Here is a 24,370-nt window from a genome sequence, read left to right as displayed (position 1 = left end):
TTCTACAAAAAATGAACTCTTTTGTTTCTTTTACATACTGGGGAGGCAGCATATCCAAGAAGGACACGTCCAGACTGGACAAACTGACCAGGCGTGCCGGCTCTGTGGTCGGCATGAAGCTGGACTCTCTGGTGACGGTGGCAGAGGCGAGGACACTGAACAAACTGCTGGACATCACGAATGATAGCAGCCACCCTCTACACGCCGTCATCAGCAGCCAGAGGAGCCGGTTCAGTGACAGACTGCTGCTTCCCAAGTGCCGGACCAATAGATTTAAGAACTCTTTTGTCCCCCATGCCTTCAGACTGTACAATTCCTCATTGGGGGGGGGGGACACAGGACAGAGGGTGGAAGGAGTGACCCCTTGTATTTTTCTCCATACTTATCAGGTCAAATCACATAGTGCAATACGATATCACTGGTCAATCTATCCGCCAAATTCTTATATTTTTTTTTGTGTTGTATTTATATTTACTTATATTCTTATATTCTATATTCTTATTCCTTGTTTCTTGCATAATTTAAGGTTTTTCTTGCGTAATTTAAGGTTTTGGTTACTCACATTTGGTGTGTACCTTAGAATTTAATTTGTATTTTGTATTCTTTTGCACTTTTGCTTACTGTGTGTTAACTTTGTTTTTTGCCTGGGAGCTGCTGGTAACTTCAATTTCCTGAGGGAGTCTTCCCAAAGGATCAATAAAGTACAAGTCTAAGTCTAAGTCTAAGTCATTTTTCTTGACAGTGAAATAATAGCTAGTTCTAAACATTTTTTAGTTTTTACAAATAAAACCTAAAAACTTTAGCATGCATCCACTTTACTCTGAAACCCTTGCATATAATCCAGTGTAAACTGGTGACTTTAGACGGAAAATTTGTTGGATTTCACTTATTTAACCAACTTATCCACTGCTGTCACAGTGACCCATTGCTATCCTGCTGCTTTTACAGACCTGGTGGAAAGTGGCGTGCTAATCAGACCTACAAACCACAGAGTATTAATAATCTATTTCACTATTTTTCTGCTGCCACAGGAGGCAAACAACGAGTGAATTTGTGGAGCTTAGTTGTCACATTTTCATCAGGAAAGCATCTGAAGCCAAAAATAATCTTATAAGTCCATGGTGGCTAATTCTGGCTTTATTACTGGTTTCACGTCTGAGGTCAAGAGGTGACAAGTTTGTGGCTTCGAGGTCACAAGGGAAAAACGAGCCCTGCAGAGGATTAAACAGTGATTTGATAGTGGTGAAATAATGATCCTGTTCTGGCTGAGATTTCTGACCTTTGACATTAGGAGGAAAATCAAAGGCGTGTATGGCGTGTCAGAATGGCTGGAAATGATACTTCAAACATAAAAGGCGCAACCTGGCTTAATCTATGCAACCCTTCGTGATCCGGCTGTGATGAAAGAAGCCGCTTTGAAGCCCTCTGTTGAAGCCAAACAGATCACGCTTCAGGAGCGGCGGGATTAGGCATAGGATTGTTACTGGTATCAAGATAGATCAGGTTTTTAAAAGGTTAATATTTCAAAAATGTACAATACGGCAGCTTAAAGTCCTTTCAGCAAGATGCTGAAAAAGTTAATTGCGAAAGTTTTTATCAAGTCCAATTAAAGAATTTTAGGAGCTTATAAAGGCTACTAAGATGATAAAATCTAATAAAAAGATGTCATATCTACATGTGTCTAAAAAAGGACAGCGGCTGTGAGAATCTCATGAATACTACACAGGAGATTATGTAAATATTAATTTGAAAATTGAGCATACAAGGTCAAAATAGTTATTCAGCTGTGGGGAGGTGTTTCAGAAGGCAAAAAAAAAAAAAAAAAAATATCTATATATATATATATATACATACGGCTGGTGCCGTATCCTTCCTGATCCCAGAGGGAATCCTCTTCTGTAGCTTTGAATATCACGCTAAACGCCACACATTTGATTATTGCTTATGCATTAGGAAGAATGTCACTTCTGCAGGGAATGACTGAATAGATGCAACTCTCCACAGCGTCATGAAAGGTGGGGCTAACATAACAATTGGGAATGATTGCTCTTCTTTGGACTTTAATTACAGCTACTGGGTCCTAACCTCTTCCTGTGGAGCTTTTTGACACCGTAAGCCTGTTTGTCACATATGAGGATGTATATACATGCCTGACACATCTGCGGCGTCTGTTTCCCTCTGATTCCCCCGCTTCATTTTCATTTCAACACCCTTGGCGAGCAGCACGGCTGGCAGACAATGCTGCTGCTAAATTAGACTGGTTTCAATTTAAGAAAATTATTTTAATCAAATTGAAAAAGCGACTCAATGAAGACGCAGTGGGAAAATGACTCCATTTAATTGTGGAAAACGGCATCTTGTCTGGACCCGCAGAAGTTGATAAACTTAATGCATTTGTGCTTGTGCTATTTTCTCCACAGAAATAAAATCCTCCCTGCAGCTGCATGCATAAAGGCTCTCAGATGATGTAGAAAATCATCAAACACTGAAATGCATTTTAGGGGTGCCATGTTTTCTAAATTCATTCAGCCCTCGAGTCTCTGCAGGCGAAATCTGAGTCATTTAGCTAACCAGTCAGAGAGTCCAAAGGGGGTGAATTACAAGATGGAACATAAAACAGTGGGTGTTATCCTTTTTTTCTATGAACTATGCATTCAGTTAGACAGCCTAATAAATATGGAGGGTGAAATAACACTAACTGTAGCCATTTACACTATAACTGGCAATAAGAAATGAGAAAGCCTTTAAATAGATAAGAAAAAATGTCTTAATTGCACCAATCTTAGGGTCGTCATTATCAGTATGACCGATATCTGGCTGACATAATGACAGAGTTTTAATTGTTGTAAAGCTTCACAGACAATATAAATATGATATTTCATGGGTACTACAAACAAATGTAAGTAAGAGTTTATTTTGTCGATGTGAAACTTAATAAGTTAAAGGGGCTTTTGTGCTTATTCCCAGTCAAAGTTGTACTGTTTTCATAGAAATATGAAAGTACTGTTTTCATAGAAATATGTCCCAAAAAATATAATAGATACAACTGAAAACAAATAGATTCTAAATTGTACATTTTAAAATAACAACTTGAAATGCTGAACTGTAGGAAAGTCAGGAGCAGATTAGTTTTGGTTGATGTGCTATTTGAGATAATTTAATGCATATTGCATATATATGTAGTCATGTTAAGGCAACTGTTTAATTCTTTCTAATTATATGGTGGCAATGTTATAATCTCACGCTTGCACTTACAAGTTGCTCTTTTCATTAATCTTACCATCCAGCTGGATGGTATTATTACAAAATAGCCAAGTAAATTAGCATTTAGAGTTGATCTGAAAAAATTTATTTAGGGGAATCTAAGTGCATTAAATGTTGTCAAAGATAGCTAATGCACTAAACAAAAAATTAGATCCACCGTTGGCGCATTTCTCTTTTCCACTCTTTTCCATATAAAGTACTCTCAGACTCTTATAATTTCACTTTGTTGCCCTCATTCATTCACAAAATTGCATCCTTTTGTTAACATGGGGGGCCACTCACATTGTTTCCGCCTCGACCAGAGGAGTGAGGCGCCAGGGTCCTGTGTCCATCCGCACAGGTCGTGGTCAAAGTCACACATGCCAAGAGATGAAGGAGGGGTGGCTGCTGTTGAAACAGTGAGTAGAGAAGAAAAAATGTAAGAACAGAGTAGGGTGAAGGTGAAATTAGCTTTATTACCATTGAATCAAGCCTCCTTAAACGACAAATGATCCAAGGTGGGATGCTTTTACCTGTAGTCGTGTTGGGGACTGTGGTGGTGTCTGGGGTAGGAGTCGTAGTCGTAGTTGTAGTTGCAGTTGGAGTGCTGATTTCTGCAGAAAAACACGAACCATGTCTCGGGTCAGGATGGTTAGCTACAGAAATGATCTAAACATTTTTCTAATCTGAAAAGTCAGAACTCAGACTTGAAAAACCCTGTGGTCACTGATCTTGCTAACTACTAAAAGCATTGCAACACAATAACAATACTATCACTATGAGAGTGCATGGTAACACAAAGGCCAATTTATCGCATGAACTCTTCAAAATGGAGACGATAACAGAACATACAAATGACTATTGATGCTCATAAGTTTGAAATTTGCAACAGGAAAACAGGCAGTCACCAAAACATGCCCATGTTTACAGTCAGAGCAGTAACAGTTTAAAACACTGTTTAAGTTTAAAGTGCTGTAAATATCTGCTTTAAAGCAGCTCTAAACAGTAATTTCAGAAAATGCTTTAAGAGCCTAAACTGAAAACTGCTCATGCTTTTGTCTCCTGCCAGAGGCATGAAAGGACAGAAAGCCCCTAAAACACCCAAGAGGGCCCCTGTCATGTTTTGTCTACGAGCTTAGATGTCGGTATCTGTCTAAGACGCATACTGGCCAAAAAACGCATACACACACAGACACACATGTCTGACACTAAAGCTGATGGATGGATGTGTCTAACTAACTCCCCTCGACCTTGGATGGGATGATCACACTCCGAGACCAATCTCTGGCTTTCAGCATGGCTCCAGCACACACATATATAAACAGATACTCAAACCACCACTCTGTTGTCTTCAGATGTGGGCGTGTGTGTGTGTGTGTGTGTGTGTGTGTGTGTGAGCAAGTCTTTTATTTTCATAACTTCCATGCATTTGGACAAAAAACTCCCGGCAGGAACAGAGAAATGTAAAACTACTCTCACGCCGTTTCCTGCATTGCCACGTATGCTGGCATATTGAAAAACATGTGGGTCTAGGAAATGAAGACGGACATCATGTCCTGTCACGTTTTTGAAATAAGTGTGATTCTTCTTTTAAAGATTTTCATGCATTAGACGAGTCTATAACAGTAGAAATATGTAATATGGGGACCACCATCTCTTGATGCCTCATGCTCACCCATGTGTTGCTTTCTATTTGTTCGTGTTATGAATAGTGAGTGTATATTGGGATCAAAGGTGTGGATTTCACAGTATTTTGCTGCTTCGGGAAAGCATATGTTGTTCTCACTATGAGGTCACAGTTTCATTTTTATATTTTTACTTAATACTTTTATATTTTATATAAAAGTATTTTTATATCTTAAATGTTTCAGACAAAGACAACTTGATCAGAAGAAGTTATTTAATTTCTTGAGGAAAAATGGCCACCTAACCCTAAATCTAGGTGTTTCTGAAAACTGGAGTTTTTACATTGTTGTGGAATGATTTTGGTTCACTCTTTTTTTTTTCAGAATTGTATGTCATTTTCTCCCCTAACAGTGTCTTTTAGTTGTATCATGAATAAAGCCCTTAAAGGAAATAGAGTTTTGCAGCGATGAAATGTTGTTCTGGGTTCTTTGATGACCTCCTAGATGATTCATTGATGCACTTCTGAAGTAATCATGATTGGTTGGCCTAACCTGGGAAGATTCGCTGTTGTTCCATGATTTCTCAGTTTGTGAATAATGACTCTCTGTGACTTTCTGAAGCCCTAAAGCTTATAAATGTGAACAACTTTGCTTTCCAACTTTTATTAAGTTTGATTTGTTGCTTTTTGGGAATTGTCAGCCTCCATGTTGCTAGGCAAGTTGTTTTAAAGTAATGCCTTGCAATAATGACACCTGGGTTTCACAGTTGAGCAAACAAACTCTTTAAATCACAGATAATTCAAGCTCTTACATAAGGTCAGGTTGGTTCAGATGTTTTTTTCCCCCCCTGAATGAATGAAACTGAAAAAAGTTGTTTTTTAATTCAATTTGTTATGGTTATTTTTGTCTGATACTGAACGTATTTAGAAGATCAGAATCAATTAAGTGACAACAAAAGTAAAAACAGAAGAAATTGTTTTTCACTGCACTGTACCTGATGTTAAAGATGTTTTAAAGCATTGTCAGATAGTTATTTTCCAATAGCATCAAGTAAAAGAAAGCATATCTGATTTTTAGCCGTCAAGTCATAAAAAAGGCACAGTTTGCGCATTAAAGAAAAACTGAGATATGTACGCAAACACACATGTGGAGCAGGCTGCTGCCGGAATGTGAAGTGGGAGTGTTATTAGGAGCAGATGGGTCAACCTTGGTGCAAACACAGAAGTTTGGGTCAGGTCTCAAACAAAGCTTCACATTTATCATGTGAGCAAATTGTGCAAGAGCTTTTCTCCTCCAATATCTGCAGCACGAAACGATTACAAACATATTCACACCGTTTTTAAGCATCGCTTTCGCAAAAGCAGAAACATCTTTTGACTACACAAAAAAACATCTTTTGACTATACAAAGCCGATTCTTCAGCATATCACATTTCATACTCCTTTGTCAGCTTTCCCGGCTTTGTCTCACTTAAGACGACCCAAACAACTCCGAGGCCTGGATGCCCAATGAGCTCATGTGAGACGCTTTCAAAGGGAAAACCGGCGCACGGAACAACGTGAGGGGAAGCGGAGTCGCAAAAATTTACCGCTCCGAATGCCTGTTAGTGCCGCTACTCCAGGGTCCTGCTGGGAATTTTTCATCTCTCCTTGTGACTACCGTTTAAAGGCTGTGGAAAGCAAACACAATGTGATAGACAACTGATCGGCTTGGAAAATGAGTGGAACGCCGGCCCAGCTGGAGAAATGGCACACATGAAAGGGGTCGGCCACAGCTGGCGACGGCTTCTGACATTAACCCAGCGTTAATGTCATGTCCTTTATGCCAGTCATTTTCCACCTAATGAGACGCTTATCACTGCCGGGAAGGTAAAGGCAAGGAAAAGCAGACCTCTTCCCAACAAGCCTCTCTCCGTCACCTATTTGCCTTTTTATTCCACTTTGACCTTTGAGTTCAATCTCAGGACAAGGTGTTAAAATAAACCAAGAGCCAACACCTGTGTTACCTGTGTGCACAGCTGAATGCAAACACACACACACACACACGCACTTTTGGTTGAGTCCATTAAAATTCCCAAGAACTTGGTGCTTTCAAAGGTCAGGCCCTGTCACGGTGTAAATGGGCTGACCTTTCCAGCGTGTGACAGCAGCGTCGAGGCCAACGCGACTGACTTGTGCATTCGTGCGCACGGAGAAAGACAGAATGTGTGCTAACGTATACGACCTACCTCCCTTGCCTCGAGCACTGTGCTCATTGTGTCCAAGTGCGCCACGGTGGAGAGGCCTAATAATGCGGGAAAAGTCCCTCTGCGGCAGAGCGCCGGCTGACATAACACGTCTGCAGCTGCAGGTGGTGATGCAAGTCATCATCATGCTGCAGGATGAGGCTCCGAACTCTTGGGAGCAGCCGACACAGATAGCGCAAAGTCATGCAAGCAAGCATGCCAAGATTTCTCTCTGGTTTTACACCTAAACCTTTTCTTTCTCGCTCACTCATAGGGAGGTGGTGAGGTCCAGCAATGAAAGACATAGCTCACTCCCAAAGAATCTGACTCAGCAATATGTCAGAGACAGGAGGAAGGAGGGAAAAAAATCCTCAATTATGTAGAAAGCCTTTCTGTAAATCTCTCCCTGGCACTCCCAGGCGCAGTCACACGCTGATAAATGGACACACATTCCTGTCCCAGAGGAACGAAATGGGAAAAAGAAGTAGGGGTGAGCCTTAGTGGTTTATCCCTCCATGTTTTAGTACAGTGCATTCTTGTGTTTCTGTCACTTCAGAAGTACATCCTACTACTAAACCGCTGCTTACTCTAAACCAGTCATTCTCAAAAGATTAAGTCCCTCCTTTTGAGAAAAAAAAACTTTCTCTGTCTGGCAGGAAGTAAAAAGGGTCAGGTTAATTTTTAGTAACTGAATATTTAATCAAGATTCTCTCAAATGAACATGTCTATTTGATGTAAACAAGGAATTAAATAAGTTTTTAAGTAACTTTATCTTTCAGGCTTTGCTTTTTAAAAATAAGTAAGATTAGTGCTTAATCACTAAAATACTGCCCCACCCAATTCACAATGGCGTTCAATGAATGGATGGAAGGAAGGAAGGAGATAGATAGATAGATGGATGGATGGATGGATGGATGGATGGATGGATGGACCAATAAATAATGGACCCTCAAACCTCAGAGAAAGCAGGAAATCAGTCTTTGCCAATGAATAAGTTGGATCGGTTCATGTCGACAACAAACGTCTTGTTCCTTGCTTTTCATTGGTCAGCAGGTCAAAATGGAGCATATTGACCACATCTTCCTCCTTGTATGACATCTAGTCACCATGGAAATCCTGATTCACTGATTATGTTGCATGGAACCAAGTCTTGGAAGTCAAGGAATCCAAATCTTTTTTACTCCAAATAGCTCCACCAAATAGACATAAAGCCTTATTTTCCTCTTTTCTTAAAAGCTTTAGCGTTTCCCTGAGTGTCTTTAAGTCTTTCTTCTGATGTCATGAAATAAATCCGTTGTTTTATTCTTTGAAGTAACATGGAGACAAAGAGGCAGACCTGAATCTTGTGCTTTTAGTTTTATTGCTTTTTCTGAAATGTTTTGGGCCTCATCACATAAATACTAATTAAAGGAAATTTTCCTAGCCCCTTGAGCTTTGCTGTATTTACTGGGATTTTAACGACAAACAGAAGCACGAATCTAGGTACCGGAGGTTTAAATTATAGGTGTGTACATGAACGTGTGAGGTCTCCTACTCTGGATAAAGCATCGAGATTATCTACCTACATTCTTTACAGATCCGCAAGGATTCCACTCCTGAAGGTATAAATATTTAATTCAAGGAGTATGCAAACAAAAAAATACAAAACTACTTGTATAGCAGAAGCACCGTGTATGAGGCAGCAATGCGGGAATATGGTAAAAAAAAAAAAAAAAAGGTGTGCGCAATGATGAGCAACAGGAGAATGAGGGGAAAGAGAGGGAAACTGGCGAGGCATGGTAACCAAAAGAGAACAAAAACATTTACAGACCCACGCACCGGGCCCTAGGCTGGGAAAGGAAAGAACTGAAACCATGTGCAGAGACGAGGGAGAGGCAGCTCATCCTGCCTGACTGGTGGTCGCTGCTGATATGCTAAAACATGCATGGAGGGAGAAATATGTTTGTTTCATCAGCCTGAATCATATAAATAAGTAGAGTGAAGACATCACTGAGCGGTCTGAACTGAATGATTCACAGGATGTCGGCAGCGGCCCGTTATCCCAGCTGAGTTGGTGGTGGTGTGTGAACAATGTGCGACTGTTAGCAAAGTTTCTGCGTGCCACATTTGACCAAAGCCTTTCTCGTGAATTCAATCCTCTGTATCAAAGTGTTCATTTCATTTCGCTTCCATCTTTCTGGTTGCTGTTTGTTGATTTAATGCGCTCAGGCCCGGTGTTTTCTTCACTCGTCAGTCAGCAGTTAATGTAAAACATATTGTTTCCTGTGTTTCGCAAGACTTCAGGAGGTCGATGGAGGTACAGTTTCTTGCAGCATTCATCGCAGTCACAACCATAAACCTTAATGTAATTTATTAGGATTTTATGAGATAAACCAACACAAAATAGCACATAATTGTAAATTAGAGAAAGTATCGGACATGGATGGATCCCTGGAAAAGAGTTCACAGAGAACATCTGAGAATATTCCAGAATCACATATCAAATTATGTCTTTAGCAGTTCGACCAATCAGCATGCTTGAAATATTGTTTTACGGCGGCCATCTGATCAGTGACGACCCCTTATGTATCACTGGACAAAATAGCCTTACAGTTTAACGAAAGTTTTGGGTCTTTACAATTTATGCTGTCTATTTTAAATTGTTTCTGTTGAATTGCATTAAAATAGATCGGTAATGTCAGACTGTGCAGTTTTCACATACGTTGCTGCCATGTTGCAGAGTTTAGGACAACAAATCTTATTAATTTCCCCAAAACAATATAGGATACACATTGAAAAGTTTAATTTTGGCCACATCTAACCAGAGCACATACTTTCACACGTCTGCTGCGGCCTGTCACATAAAGTACAGATAAAACACAGAGAAGATTGTGATAACGTGTGAAAAAATTCAAGCCACAGCAGAATTAGCGCAGAAGTTCTTGGAGGAAACTAATCACGCATCTTTGTGTGGTGATAAATCTTCACTGCCCAAACAGATAAAGGAAATGGAAAGCTACAAACAGACCTAATGATGAAAAGCACCTTCAATTCCAATCAACACATATGGACCCGGTTGTTGTTCGGCGGGTTGTTTGGTAAATATGTGGCCCTGTGCGTGTCGAGCTACACGGCCGCCCTGTTCAGGCGCAGCAGAGGGAGTGGTAAACAGTAACAGACCGTGTGTGTGTGTATGTCAGTGAGAGTGTGTTTGTCTCTGAAGGAGCACAAAGATCACATCTGGCCAACAGACCATGCTGGAAAGTGAACAAACCGGCGCTCTCACTTGCTGGAGATGCATTCCTGTAAACCAAACCTTGTACAGATCCCTGCTGAGTATTGCGCTTGGAGAGGAACTGAACTCTTCTTCAGGTGAAACGATAAAAAAAAAAAAAAAAAAGAATCAGAAAACTGCCTCTCCTCACCTCAGGCAGCCTCTAATGACTCTCATGCATATCTAATGTGAACCTGAGCCACCTTACTCAGGGTCCATTCAGTCCTGCCTGGATAATTTCAATTCAGCAAATAATTCGCCACTGAATCCTGCAGGCAGGAAATAATGGGGGGGAAATAAAAGCAGAAAGACATCCTACCTGGAAGGTCACATCCAAGGATCTCCACTCTCATCCCAATCCCTCCCGGGGACCACCTCTCTGGATACAGCCTGATGTACTGCGCCACCGTCTCCTCAAAATGACGCAGCTCCGGAGTGTCGTATTGCGTGTTCCCCTCAAATAACTGCACAAAATATTATCACTGAGCTCACAGGCAAATGGGCACCTTAAAGGATGATCTTTCATTAGCTTCACCCACCTTAGGTTGGCTGGTCTTTACATCCATGATGAAGTTCCACTCTTTTCCATCCAGGCTGTGTGCGACTTTGTATTTCCTGACAAACGCGCGGTTGTCTGTGGCAGATCCACTTCCTGAGTCTCCTCCCCGCGCTCCCTGGGTAATGACTCCACGGACGATCTTGGGAACACCAAGGTCCACCTGGAATGAGGAATGAGATTTAGACAACATTCATAGAAAACAGCCCAGGCTTAGGTCGTTATTGAACTGTTACTTGGAGTTTCAGGTTACTTGTGTAAGGAATGTAGAGTGGCTTTACCCCTTGTACTTAGGATCCATTTCCACTACACCTGTTCAGTTTGCTTTAATTGAACTCTAGTTCATTTGTTTAGAATGTTTGGTTAATTTGGGAAGGTGTGAATGTACAATCGAACTCTCATATGGACAAAATAAATTGTGGCAAACGTATAATCAAGGGCTGTGAATATCTTTGCAAGGTATTTTTAGAAGTCCATCAGTCCAAATGCACAGTGACTAGGACATAATCTCATACCTGGAGCCACTCCTCTCCAGCCAGAGGCTGCGTAGGTGCGGGGAACCAGCCCGAACGACTTGCCACAAGCCGAGCCGTGCTGGGATTCCACATCATGTCCCTGCTGGACGACACCGAGATCTGGGCATCAGGGAGCAGGCCGGACATCAAGCCCTGCAGGTCCGAGCACGGAGCGCCTGGAGCAGGAGGCAAGAGAGGAGTTAAAGCGTTGCTACGCATATTCCCACCAGGGAGCGGTTAAAGATTGCACTCCTGACAGCTGAGCTTTAAGATTTCAGATCGGAGGAAATAGGAGAAGCAGAGATTCTGGCTGGACTCTAAGCGTGCAGTTAGACTCCCATTAGTGAGATAAAGGCTCATATTAACTCCACCGCTGCTTTGCATTCATGCAATTCACGTCTCACGCTGATATTTAAGCATCTTTTAATGTCACTCACTGCGATGTTTCTGTCACTATACAGGAAATGAGACTCATAGCTGTGCAAGTGACTGGCATGGGGAATATACGTGAGGAGGAAATGAAGGATTAGGCAAAGGTAAAGGCATAATACACAAAGATAGGAGGAAGAGATGGGGGGGGAAAAAGCACAAGTGACTAGGAGAAAATGTATAGAGATGAGACATCTGCAGAGAAAAACAGGAGGAAAGCAGTGGCGCCGGATCGGCATGGCGGGGCTTTTGAGAGCTTGAAGAAGAGGAACAAAGACACAGAGAGAAAGAGGGAACTGGTGGGAGGATGGGAGCATGGGGGAGATGTTAGTTGTGCTGACGGTTTAAGGGAACACAAATCAAACTTTCATGCTGTTATGTCACTGCAAACGCAGAGCCACGTAAATAATGAATAAATCGCCCAGGACGAGCAGATATACGTGTGCACATTCCTGAATGGTGCACCTTCCTTTGAGGTCACCGCCCTATATTTAGAAGCTGCCTTTATGCGGCAGGTTGCACCGATGCTGTAGGAGCTAATAGCTGTTTCAATAGCAGCTGTTGAGGCTGAACTGAATCACGGTTTCTGATGTAAGAGCGAACAGAGAGCCATGAATGATTGAGAAGTACTCGTTTCCCAATCCGGAGGAGCTCACGGAGCGAAGAGGAAGCTTCAAAAAGAGTTTGGAAACCATGGGAGATTTTTCTTAAAGAGGAAGGGGAGATTGGAGACAGAAAGCGAGCATGGAGAAGAAGTGGAGGGGCATCGGAAGATTAAAGCGACACATGGTGGTACCTCCAGATGGAACAACAGAGAATGCTTTCTTTCATTAGCCTAAGGCTCGGTATACTCAAAAGACGGCGCTGGGAATATGCATGAGTCTAAATGTACACGTTAGATCCTATTTCTTTTTTACTCTTTTTGAATAAACTTTGCATGATGTACCAGACAGTTGTTCTTACTGGAAAAACATTAAGCAGTGGGAGGCAGAAAAAAGTCTGAATATCAGATTTTTCCACAAAATTATTGAAATAGGGCTATTATTATTATTACTACTACTACTACCACCATGTCATTAAAAATGATCACTATCGTATACAGTTTGCAACTCTTCATCATGAAAACATATAGTAATGCCATTTAGCAATGTGATAGAACATAGTCTTATGAAGGAAGATCTGTCAGGAAGTTAACCTGTGATCTGGCATCCATGGAGCTCAAATCTCAGCGCAATTCCATTCTTCCAAGTTTGAGGCCGGATCCGGACAAAGCGAGCCAAAACCGGCTGCGGGACGCGGTTCAGGACCACCTCGGCTGGGTCTGTGTTGGCGTGGAAGATCTGTGGAGAAAAAGCGAGGACAAAACACGGCGTCAGAGGGGAGACGGCAGACACACACACATGCACATCTCTTGCTTCGACACCCTCCCGCTGTGCGCAGTTTCGCTCGGCTTCACACGCACAGTGGCAGGCCGGACAAAGCGGAGACAACCCAAACACGGATCCGGTGTCAGCATCCCAGCTGTCGATGTGTTCCCAGGTCAGGGGTTCAGTGCCGGGAGGCTGGGAAAGCCCACTTAATATATATATTTTTTTCCCTCTCCTTTTCACCTCCATGCTTACACGCATGCAGACGTGTAAGCATGCGTGCCAACTCAACACGTTGGTGGGCACGGGAAACCCACGGGAGACGTGACCCGACACGGCCGAATGCAGGAAGTCTCTCCAGGTGGGCAGGATGTCAGTGAAATCCACTTCCTGAGACGTCCACCTAAAATCATCAACGTTCAGCGTTTTCTCCTTGAACACTCCCTTCCGTCCTGCAGCCAGTTCAGAGGGACGATGTAACCACGGTGACTGGGTTTTTTCCTGTTTTGGGTGGAAAAGTGACCTGGGATTGACTGTGATGTTGGAAATCAGAAATCCCAGCTCATATTTGTGAATAATTTCCCTTTTTTTCACGTCCTTTTCCAAATCCTCTCCCCACTTCTTTGTCATCTCATTCATTTTTCAAACCTTTTCCTTCCAGACCGCACAGTTGATGTCTGTTCACACCTCCTCCTTCCTCGCCTCTTCCTTTTGTTGGCAGCTACTAACTGAAACCACACAGGAAAACCACAGGAACCCACACACATCCACCCTACACACTCAGATAAGCAGAGGAAGAGCCTTTTAACCGACTGAGTGACTGTTAAGTGTCATTCACTCTCTATCTGTCTGTGGCTGACCGTGGCGGCTGTTAATATAGCATCAAAACACACTGCGTCGCAGCCTCGATGCACAATAAGAAAGAGATGAGAGAGACAACAGTTACAAGCGGCTGAATTAAAGATTAAAGGCATCATCCTTTAAAAAAAGCTTCCTACATGATTTTTCTTTTACTTTAATCTGAGAACAACATGATCAAACGCAAACAGTCTCCCACAGTTTGAAAACTCAAAGTAAATGCACTATGTTAGCAAAAGTATTCTCCCATCTACACAAATAAAGTTGAGTAATATCCGATTCTCAACCCATGAGAAGTCAGCCCACCTTATCTCACTGTTAACTCTGTTTTTTTTAGGAAAATCTTTACCAAAGGCATATTTATGAGCATTCTTCCAGAAGTTCAAATCCGAGGTCAGACACTGATGTTGGATGATAATTCCTGGCCCTTATTTATACCATATAGGTATTCTAGTGGGTTGAAGTCAGACTGGTCAAGTTATTCAACACCTTTATGGAGGTTTCCTTGTGCTGGGCGTGTTGGAAAACTATTTTTTGCATCCAAAAAATAGTTTTCATAAACATCAGGAATCTCTTGAGAGCTTTCATAAATACTAGATTTTATACATCTGGGGCCATAAAAGTGATCGGAACACCCAAATTCAATATTTTGGATGGGTGAACAAATATGTTTATATATATATTTTTCTTGCATTAATGGCGCTTCCTTATGGTTTCTAATTAAAAAAATACACTGTAGGAAAAGTGACCCAAAGTGATGACAGTATATTTAATCTTGAACATTTTATCACATTAACACAGCAAACTTAAACAGCTGCTGACCAGCTTTACAAAAATTATGGTAATTTTAGCAGCATAAATGGGAATTTGATATTTCACATAAAATCCTTATGAAGTACATTAAAGATTTTGGTCCCATCATGACTAAAAGTTTGAGCAAAATTCCCTTGCTTTCTAAAAAAACCTATGTCAGAAATTTCCTACTAACCGTCTGAATGTTTCCTCTTCAAAATCCTACTCAAGGGGGTTTTATTTGATTTTGGGCATGGCCTGATTTAATCAAGTGCAGCTGACACTGGTAATACAAAGCAGTGTGAGTGTTTGAACAGATAACAGGGCTATCGCCGCTGAATCTGCTGCTGGATGGAGGGATAGGCAGTTGCTGTGTTTACCTAAGAGGCACAAGAGCCGATGCGGGCTCTTATGGGGGGTTATGTAAACTCCTACGCACGCTCACACAGAGACAGGAGTGTGACGAAAGATCAGCTGTCCACCGTTTCTCCCACTGTCGGATAACCCGAAACAAGGGCAGACAGGATGAGAAAACAAAAAACCTCTGCAGGGAGGTTCGGATGCCCGCAGAAGAAAAGTTGAAACCAGATGAAATGGGTAGAAAAAAAACCCCGAAAAGGTTGAATGGAGGGCAGAGTGTAGAAGTTGGAGGGAGATGAGTGGAGGAATGTGGGACAGGACGCAGGGAGCAGTGCTGAGGAGCAACAACAAACAGATTCATCATTGAAACAGGAAATGTCCTTTTCAAGTATTTACCTCGTGATAAGGAGCTACAACCCAAATTCGGAGGAATTTCCTCAATTCTGAAGTGATTTACCGGGAAAACAGCTAAAATCAAGTACTGGAGACCCTAATCGGATGATTGGAATCACGATAGTTAAAAACAGGCACAGCCTCTCCAATAAGCCTGTGCATTACAGTGCAGCTGGCTGCTTTTACCCTTTGTTTTTGTCTTTGGAATAAAGCTGGGAATGTGTCCAAAAACTCTGTTATTCACAGGGAGAACAGGTTGTTCCATAAAAACCCGCTCTAAAAAGGCTCATCTTTTTTTCTGAATGTAAACTAGAGTAGAGCCACAGTTCTTTTACTTTTCTTTTTGGTATTTTGTCACACTTTAGCATTTTAGATCAAACACATTTAATAAGACGACAAGGATTCCCAGCATCAAATATTGAATACATTTATGAAGGTGAGAAAAGCTTTTCAGCTGTAATAAACTTACATATTTTTTGTTTAATTTTACTGGCTAAAGACAGATTTGATTAATGACAGACCTTAAGAATGAAGAAGTCACTTAAATAGAACAGCAAGAAGTGGGATAAAAGAGCTCAAAAAGCAACACACCAGCTCCAAACCAAAGAAATTTGAGAAGACATGAACATATCAGCCAGGAAACAGTTACAAAACAGTTTCTAAGTCTTAAGCTGTTATTTATCGTTGGAGGCGTGGTGAATCTGCCAAGATCTGTCTAACCAAACAACCGCACAGAAATTTAAAGAGGAGCGGCAAAAGCAAATGAGGTAGATTAGCAGTGACAAATGTACATCATCATCGCATCAGATAGACATTCCCCAAAACGTATTAATGTCTCCTGCTGGAGAAGCAGAGTAGCTGAAGAGAAATATCAACATTGCTGTCTGAGGCAATAAACTTCTGACCAATCACAGAACACTTCGCACAAAGCTCAGTGCGAAATGGTACGACCTGGTCCTGGTGTCGAGTTCGACAGGCGCATGGCTTCTAAATTACGTAGTTTTGTCGCACATCTACGCCACTGAGAAACGCTTTCGTCACTTCTCATGAAGGATGTGGGAGCTTTTAGGGTCAGAGTTCACAACTGACAACTGTGTGGGGCTTCTACAGAGAGGAGTGGGAGAAAATTCTTCTACATAATCTCCAAATCTCCTGTGTCCAATCCACTTCCTCCCCACCATTGTCAGGACACCTGAGAGGTCGCTCGTTCGACTCTGCTTTAAGGTTAAAGGTTAATGGCACCAGGAAGCAGATGGTTGCTCATTGACTAGCCCCATTGATAGGCATGGCCACTTTTTGACTGAGTAGGAATGAAATGCTGCTGGTGGTAAAACAAGAGTAGGTGCAGCATCATCCATCTGTTTGTGTGTGTAGTGGTGAGGAGGAGGGGAGGCGGGACGGTAATCTGCCAGACAACAACGCCGCGTCTCCAGGATCTCCGCCCCTCACGTGACCTGCCACCGAGGTAGGCTGAATAATTGATGCTGTCGTGTTGTGTCTCATCGTGTAGAGGGTCATAAAATTATAACGAAGAAACCCCCTCCCCGCCCCCCATTTACACACACAGCCGTGGCGGTAGCAGTAAGTGGGGGGTCAGACTTGTTTGTGCGTCAGGAGTGTTTAAGTATTGATGACCCCTTCTGAGAAGGAGGTCACCAAGAAAGGAGTGTCCATTTCCCAGAATCAACCTTGTAGCCTGTGTAATGCAAAAGCAAGCAGATGTTTAGCTTTTTAAAATAAGGGATTGTTGGATTGCGTCTCGATTTAGTCATTCGTTTTCTGCACATCATCGTGTTTTCCTTCAAGCTGACAACACCAGTGGGAGATATGAGAAGCTCGGCACAAGACATTAGTCTTTCAATGGTTTTTTTTTTCACTCCTACGGTATTTTATTCCCATGATTACACATCCTGTCCTTCTGATTCTCCACTCGGTTCTTCTCCATAAAAATGTCGAATATATTGAACCAGTTCTGGCTGACGGAAACTGGATTCTATGTGATAGAGCAACAAAAAGTTGAGCTTAAGTGGAAGTAACAGGAAAGCTCAGACAAAAAAGATCTAAAAAGGGGGGCATGCATTTAATTTTGATCAGGAACATTCCAGCGTAGCTCTGGCTGTTTGGTTAGGGTTTGATCAATCTCAAGTCTTTTCTAGCGTCCCCACAGCATGATCCCACCGCTGCCATGTTTGCCAGGTGCTATGATGTGTTCAGGTCTTCCAAACCACCTATGATTTTGCATGCAGGCCGAAAACGGAGAGGACTTGCATTTTTAGTGTGCATGAAGGTTTGACAGCCGTCTTTTTGGTCAAGCCTTGCTGCAGATGTTACCATCTGTCACTAACTCCACCTGCGTGCCAATGCAAATTTGATTATGATTGTTGTATTATGCATGAGCATGCAAACAAAGCTTGTGTGTTTGTTTGGTTCTGTGGGTTTGCAGCACACCATGATTGGATGAGCAGGCTGAAATGCTGTGTGGGCTGTTTTTTTTTTTTTTTCCTTTTCTCCCCCCCATCCCCTCGCTCAGGGTTACTTGATGTGTGTGACAAATTTAGCACAACCTCACGACACTTTTCAGCAACACAAAGCTTGTTTAGCACCAGAGGCTGCTGGGACCTTCCCTCACAGACGCTGACAGATGACAGTGTGTGTTTTTCATGTTAATTAGTGTGGGCACGCTCGTGTGTCTGTGTCGGAAAGCGAGAAAGGGAGAGAGAGATGGAAAAAAAAGATGACTGCATGCTCGTGTCTTACAGTACGCGCGAGTTGGTGAGGAATGCAGCTCCCGAGTGAGTTAACATCTCATCAAGTAATGAGGTGCATATGTGAGCCGTGCGACTTTGATTTAACGAGTCACATGCACGTTAAACTGAGATTGGGTTGTCATGCAGAAAATTGGTGAAAAGGAACGACAAAAAACACAAAAGCTTATTGTGGGTGTGACTCTAGAGGCAGTATCCTTGTTCTCTTACTGTACTTTTCATAACTTCCTGTCCTGACAATGAAAAAGTTCCCTTTTCCTGACAAACACAGGAGGGTGAAGACTGGAAAGCCACTCCTATTATTAATAGTAATCTCTTATCTGGTGTGCAGATGTGGCGCACGTGCAATTCATAAGCCTCTATAACATTAAGCTCACTGTTAAATGACAATTAGAAGAACCAAATCCGAGTCATTACAAGACCCCCCGACGAGAACTGAGCTTCAACCACTTAAGGCTCTTTGGGGGGGCTTAGGACCGGCTAACAGGGGGGCTTGAGCAGCACGACGGGTGGATTAGTGGTCACGGAAGATTCAGCCGCGGCCCATGGGGAAAGACGCAGCCCCTGACCAACAAGGAGTTTAGAATACTCTTCGGTTTTAATATTAAACTGTAAAGCCGGGCTCCAAATTATGGCTGAAAATCCCTTTTGAGTTAGATTTGTTGAATATATCCATTTATTAAGATGTAAAAGTTGGCCTCTTTTAAGAAATATTTTCTTAAAACATGCCAAAGGAATGCTCTTAATACTTAGATATCCGTTTGATCAAATCAAACATTTGTGTCAAAGATAACAGAAGTGGATGCAAAAAAGCTGTTTTCAAATGATGAAAGTGGTGAGAAGTTGTGAAAATATAGCTGCTCCTTTGTTTAAATCATGAGTTAGCCATGATTAACAACATTTTCTTGGGGTCATTTTCAATAGCCACACCCAGCCCTGGTGACTCGCAGACATTAATTAAATCAGTGAATCACTTAAACAGGAGCTGTCTGACTACCTGAAGTACAGAAAACACAAAAACATCATACGCAGATGAAGGGGCAGGACATTTACAGCAGCAAGTTCACCTCCGAAAGGTGAAAAAAGCTACAAAAAATGAAGATGAGTGGCTTAGTCAAAGTCTGATTCTAATAAATCCTAAAGCATGACCTTAAACAGGCCTCGCTGTTTAAGGTCCGCTGTACTCAGGCATGGATCCTGAATAAACGCTTGTGGTTTTAAATCCTAATGTGACCAATAGTCTCATGTATGGGGTCCATCTTTAAACTGTCATCATTTCTTTGTTTGAATCAAAAACAGATGGTGTGGCTCACATTTTATGGAGGTTATGCAACGAGGCAGGGTAAAAAGAGCAAGACTTCCTGGTTTCAGCTCGGAGCAACATGGAATTAGTTTTGATCGCCGCCGAGTCACACCTAATTTCCCTTTTAAAAACCGCACTTTAAAAATTTGCTAACTTCCATCAATCTCTTTGAGTCATGCCGCCCCTCTGTGCATTCAAAATGTTGAAAACAATTTTCATAATGCCTGCAAGATCCATCCCAAAAGCCTGCAAATGATGCATCTGTCTGAAGCCGTGTCTGAATGTGTCTCGATATCTTTTTTTTTTTCTTTGCTCCACCAGATTAGAGGACTCATATTACCAAAACACAGACGGACCTGCAAGCACCATGTGCGTACATTGATATATATGCACTTGCACGCACATCTCCAGACAAGAAGATCAGCCAGAGGTTATTTAAATGGGAATGGGAGGGGGAGGTGTCTGTGGATTGAGTGGGCTTGTGCTTGTGGAAGGAATGGGGACATCTGGGGGCTCTAATAAATTACACAGATGTTGACTTTTAAGGCAAATCCACATTTTGCTCAATAATCTCTACATCAAATACCCCCCACTGGCACCACCCAAACCAATCACGGTCACGCACAGAAGAGGAGGGGGGCCCTGGTCCGTACGGGTTAGTCTATGCGGATTAAATCCCCCCCACCCCCATCACCCCACCTCTTCCTCTTCTCCCCACTCTGTTTTTCTGCTTAAAATCCACAGAGACGTTAAGCTTGGAATGAGGGGAAAGAGTTGGAATCCCCCAAGAGACAGGTGGTCACACAGCAGCCTCCACTGTATGCAGAACATCACATGCAAAACAAAAAAAGATATAAGGCCCCGTCAAAGCACCAAACAACGCCAACATCACATAAATTGTCCCAGTCCACACCTGGCGCGACTCCCAACGGTTTCACAACCCCAGGTGTCTGTTTATATGTGAGCAATACCCTGAGAGAGAGATCACAAATCTAAAATGGAGATAAGAGCACACAGAGGATTTCATTGTTCCTGTTTTACACATCTTTTGCTTCTTTTTCTACCTCATGACCGGGGTCACGATTGAGATTTACAAGCAGCGGTCGCGGAAGGGGAACGAATGCTGCATCATTTGATGCAACTCCTGGATGAACACGGCTGCCTTTGTTACTGAGGAATGAGACGTGGCAGGGGAATAAATGTACTGTAAATAAAGAACCTATAGCTGCAAGTGGAGTCAAGTTTCCTGAAAATACTTGTATGTACAGGAGACAATTGTTTCTAAGAGAGACTAACTCTTGATAACTGTAAACTTTTCTGCTTGAAAACAGAGTTGACAATCACAGACTGATAACTGCACATTAAACATCTCACAATTTAATCCAACTTGACACACACACAAAAAAAATACTTCATCTGAATTGAAGTAACAACTGTGATACTTTGAAACCTTATTGTTCTTGCAGTCCAGTAAAGTTAATTTGCTAAATTTAAATGTGCGTAGCAAAGACTTACCCTGTGGTTCTTGCCGTGTCGGTACAACATCCAGTCCTCTCCGTTGGTGCTGACCTCCAGTTTGAAGGAGGTGACGTAGTAAGCCTTCTGAGTCTCTTTGGATATGGCCCCCTGTGTTGCTATCCCAGTCAACACCTTTAGGAAGTGGAGGTCAACCTGAAATAAAGAAGAAATTTTATTGGAACAATGTTCACATTATGGGGGTGGGGGAAGCAAAACCACTCCACCTGCCGCACAAATGAGATTGACACCGTTAAGCTGGATGTCACGCTATGATTCTCAGCGGAAGACGCAGATAAGCAAACCCAAAGATGATTTTAAGGTGCAAAAGCGTAAACAAAACATAATTTCCTTTTTCCTGAGAAAAAGGAAGATATGGATATCCTATGAAACAGATGACTCTTTAAGTTATTAAAGTGAACCTATTTAGAAGAAACCATGACTGACATAGATACCGGAGACGTTCCTGCCGCTGTGTGCATGTCGCACAGACAGCAGGAATTAGTTGCAGACTGTGCCCCACTGCTGGGGAAACTGAGGAGAGCATGTATGTGCATTGTCATGTGTGTAAGGTGAAGGAGGCGGGAGGTAAAGATCAATGGCTCGGTGTTTGGATGCGTTCCAGGAGAGCACCTTCATCAATCACAGCCATCTCGCTGCTCTCCTCGGCTCATGCAAACGCGTGCGTGTTGGAGACAGGAAAGATTGAAAGTGCAGAAGAACTTCCTTATCATCGGTTTACAGTTCCTCCATTTCCCGTGTGTGTGTGTGCGTGCATAAGGGTGTGTGTGTGTCCTGCAGTATATGAGATACCGTTGTATATTCCATCTTTTCCTCACCACAACAAATTTATTATCCTCAACAAAGTGATCTTTAAGGTCACTTCATGGCTGGAATTTTTATTGAAGTTGTGCTTGAGCTTCGATTTCATGAGAAAAATACAATTTGGTCTGCAAATAAACACCTGTATGTACTCCTTGTTGCTGTCCTCTGAAGGCGTCCAGGCATTGTCGTCGTTGTTGAGGCGGGCCTGCCGCGGCAACCAGCGGTTGTCGTAGAAGCTGGTTGAAGCCGTGATTTGGTCGTCGCTGATCTTGCCCGACTCCATGCCTAGCGCGTTGCTACAGTGGAATGCTAGTAAAGAGAACAGAGGAAAGGGGAGATGATTGGTGAATAAATGCAATAAGAAGATTTTATTTGTCAGTACTAGTGAAAGAAACAAAAAATAGTGTGTATACTACGTACTTGAACTTTTTCAAGTTACAACTACCAATTTCATTATATTTCCTATATATTTTATGTGAAAGACCAACACAAAGAAGCACATAACTGTGAATTGAAAGGAAAAGTAGTTCTAGTTGTATAGTTAAGTCACTTTTGTAGCTTGTAACAGGTGTAACATATTCTATATAGTGCAACAGCATGAGGCTGTCACCACTATGTTTCATTCAGGATCACATGCAGTCTTAGGATTCATCCACTCATAATGTTTTACATAAAGAAATGTATTCAATTTTGGCATCAAATGATCAGAGCACCTTATTCCACTCGCTTCCTACAAGCCTTGTGTCTGACTGAGCTGAATGCTGCTGTTGTAGCGTGACAAGCAGCAGGTGAGCTGAGGTAAACTGGGGTTAATTTATGTTCTAAATGAAAACACTATGAGTCTGCTTCTAAGAAAAGAGCAAAATACTTCTGGAGGGAACTTGAAAAAGCATCAGACCTAAAATAGCATTAAAGCAGGCAAAGCTGAGCATATCGAGAAGGTGAGGATAGGGTAAGAGGAAGAGAGAGAGGAGGGGAAAAAAAAAAAGCTTCAGAGAGAAATATGATGCACAGACGCATTCAGGAGACGTTATCCTGCACTCACAGTCGGCCACTTCTTTGTGGGTGATGTTGTAGCGTGCGGAGAAGCCGTCTTTGGCTACGGCCATGTCTGTGTGGAAGGAGAGGGACAGCAGGCCGGAGGACGACTGGATCTCCGGGGGGATCTTTGTCCCGCAGTACCGGCCAATCAGAGGAGATGCTAGAGGAAAAACAAACAGATTAAAACCCTTTACTTTACTTGTTTTGTTTTTTTACTTTAAGGCTGTCCAGTAGAAATTCTACTGCGGTAAGTGTTGACTAATGAGTCATAGCATGCCACCTCTTCCTAGCATCATTCCCAACTCTCCCTTTACTTTCCTGTCCATCCCTCCATCTGCCATGTGTGCCTCAGCCAGATCCCAGCAGGGGGAACTGGAATCCCTGCCTTCATGCAAGCTGCACTGGGATCAGCCGCAGATGAGCACCACATACACTCACGCACAAACACAGAGAGATTAAAATAGTCTCAAGGCAGCCCGTCGCAACCCCTCCCGAGCCAGACACTAAATTCTTTCACCCTTCCGTCTCGTCTCCCGCCCCGAGGACTCGGCTCCCTGGAACTGGGTTACGCTTTAATTTGCTCCTAATTCTCAACTTTGAATGCTATAAATTGTTTTCAGCTATCAAAACCCTTAAATTGGAATTTTAAATCCACTCGGATCCCTTTTTTAGCGACTGAAAATAATAGAATTAGAGCAAATCCTTTGGTCCCAGCTTTATGTTCTGGAGGGGCGGACAAAGAGGTGAGAAATGAATGAATCGCCACTTCTCGCTCAGCTTCCATGAGCGCCTGACATTTAACCTTACGGCGATCCCGGAAACACGCGTCTCACCACTTAAACAGAAATTAACTGTTGTTTGTCATAATAGTGACCTTCACTGCAAACACACAAAGTCTTACAAAATATTTGGGTCTAGTTTCTAGTGCAATCATCTTAGTACACTAGAAATAAGACAAAACTAACTTACATGTAACGGTTCAGCAAGATATAGAGACTTGTTTTAAGTTAATATATTGTACTGACAGATTATTTCAGTTATAACAATATATTGTTCCAATGTTATAAGTGAAATGATCTAACAGTGAAGCTAGCACTTCTTTTATCAATATTCAAGAAGTATTAACTTAAAACAAACTCCTATAATTTGCTGAAAAGTTACTTGCAAGTTAGTTTTGTTTTATTTCAAGTGTACAAAGATATTTACACTGGAAACTAAACCAAAATATTTGGCAAGAGTTTGTATTTTTTTGCAGCGATTCAATATTTGGTCATATTTCAATGTTTAAAGTCTTAATCAGGTAAAA

The 24,370-nt window shown here is 42.1% G+C and overlaps 1 protein-coding gene across 3 annotated transcripts in view; it reads right to left on the bottom strand.

The window, feature by feature from the left end:
• Window positions 1-24,370, bottom strand: part of nrp2a (neuropilin 2a) — a 68,882-nt gene that overhangs the window by 13,849 nt on the left and 30,663 nt on the right. For all 3 annotated transcript variants that reach the window (XM_028006559.1, XM_028006560.1, XM_028006558.1), the window contains exons 5-13: window positions 23,069-23,224; window positions 22,163-22,332; window positions 21,199-21,354; window positions 13,041-13,185; window positions 11,417-11,592; window positions 10,885-11,064; window positions 10,665-10,809; window positions 3,777-3,857; window positions 3,547-3,651 (exon numbers count right to left, since the gene is read on the bottom strand). In XM_028006559.1, coding sequence (XP_027862360.1) covers window positions 3,547-3,651; window positions 3,777-3,857; window positions 10,665-10,809; window positions 10,885-11,064; window positions 11,417-11,592; window positions 13,041-13,185; window positions 21,199-21,354; window positions 22,163-22,332; window positions 23,069-23,224 — 1,314 coding nt within the window. The remainder of the gene's footprint in view (window positions 1-3,546; window positions 3,652-3,776; window positions 3,858-10,664; window positions 10,810-10,884; window positions 11,065-11,416; window positions 11,593-13,040; window positions 13,186-21,198; window positions 21,355-22,162; window positions 22,333-23,068; window positions 23,225-24,370) is intronic.

The sequence above is a fragment of the Xiphophorus couchianus genome, chromosome 22, assembly GCF_001444195.1.
Source record: "Xiphophorus couchianus chromosome 22, X_couchianus-1.0, whole genome shotgun sequence".
Classification (NCBI taxonomy): domain Eukaryota; kingdom Metazoa; phylum Chordata; class Actinopteri; order Cyprinodontiformes; family Poeciliidae; genus Xiphophorus; species Xiphophorus couchianus.
This window is presented reverse-complemented; position numbering and strand designations above follow the sequence as displayed.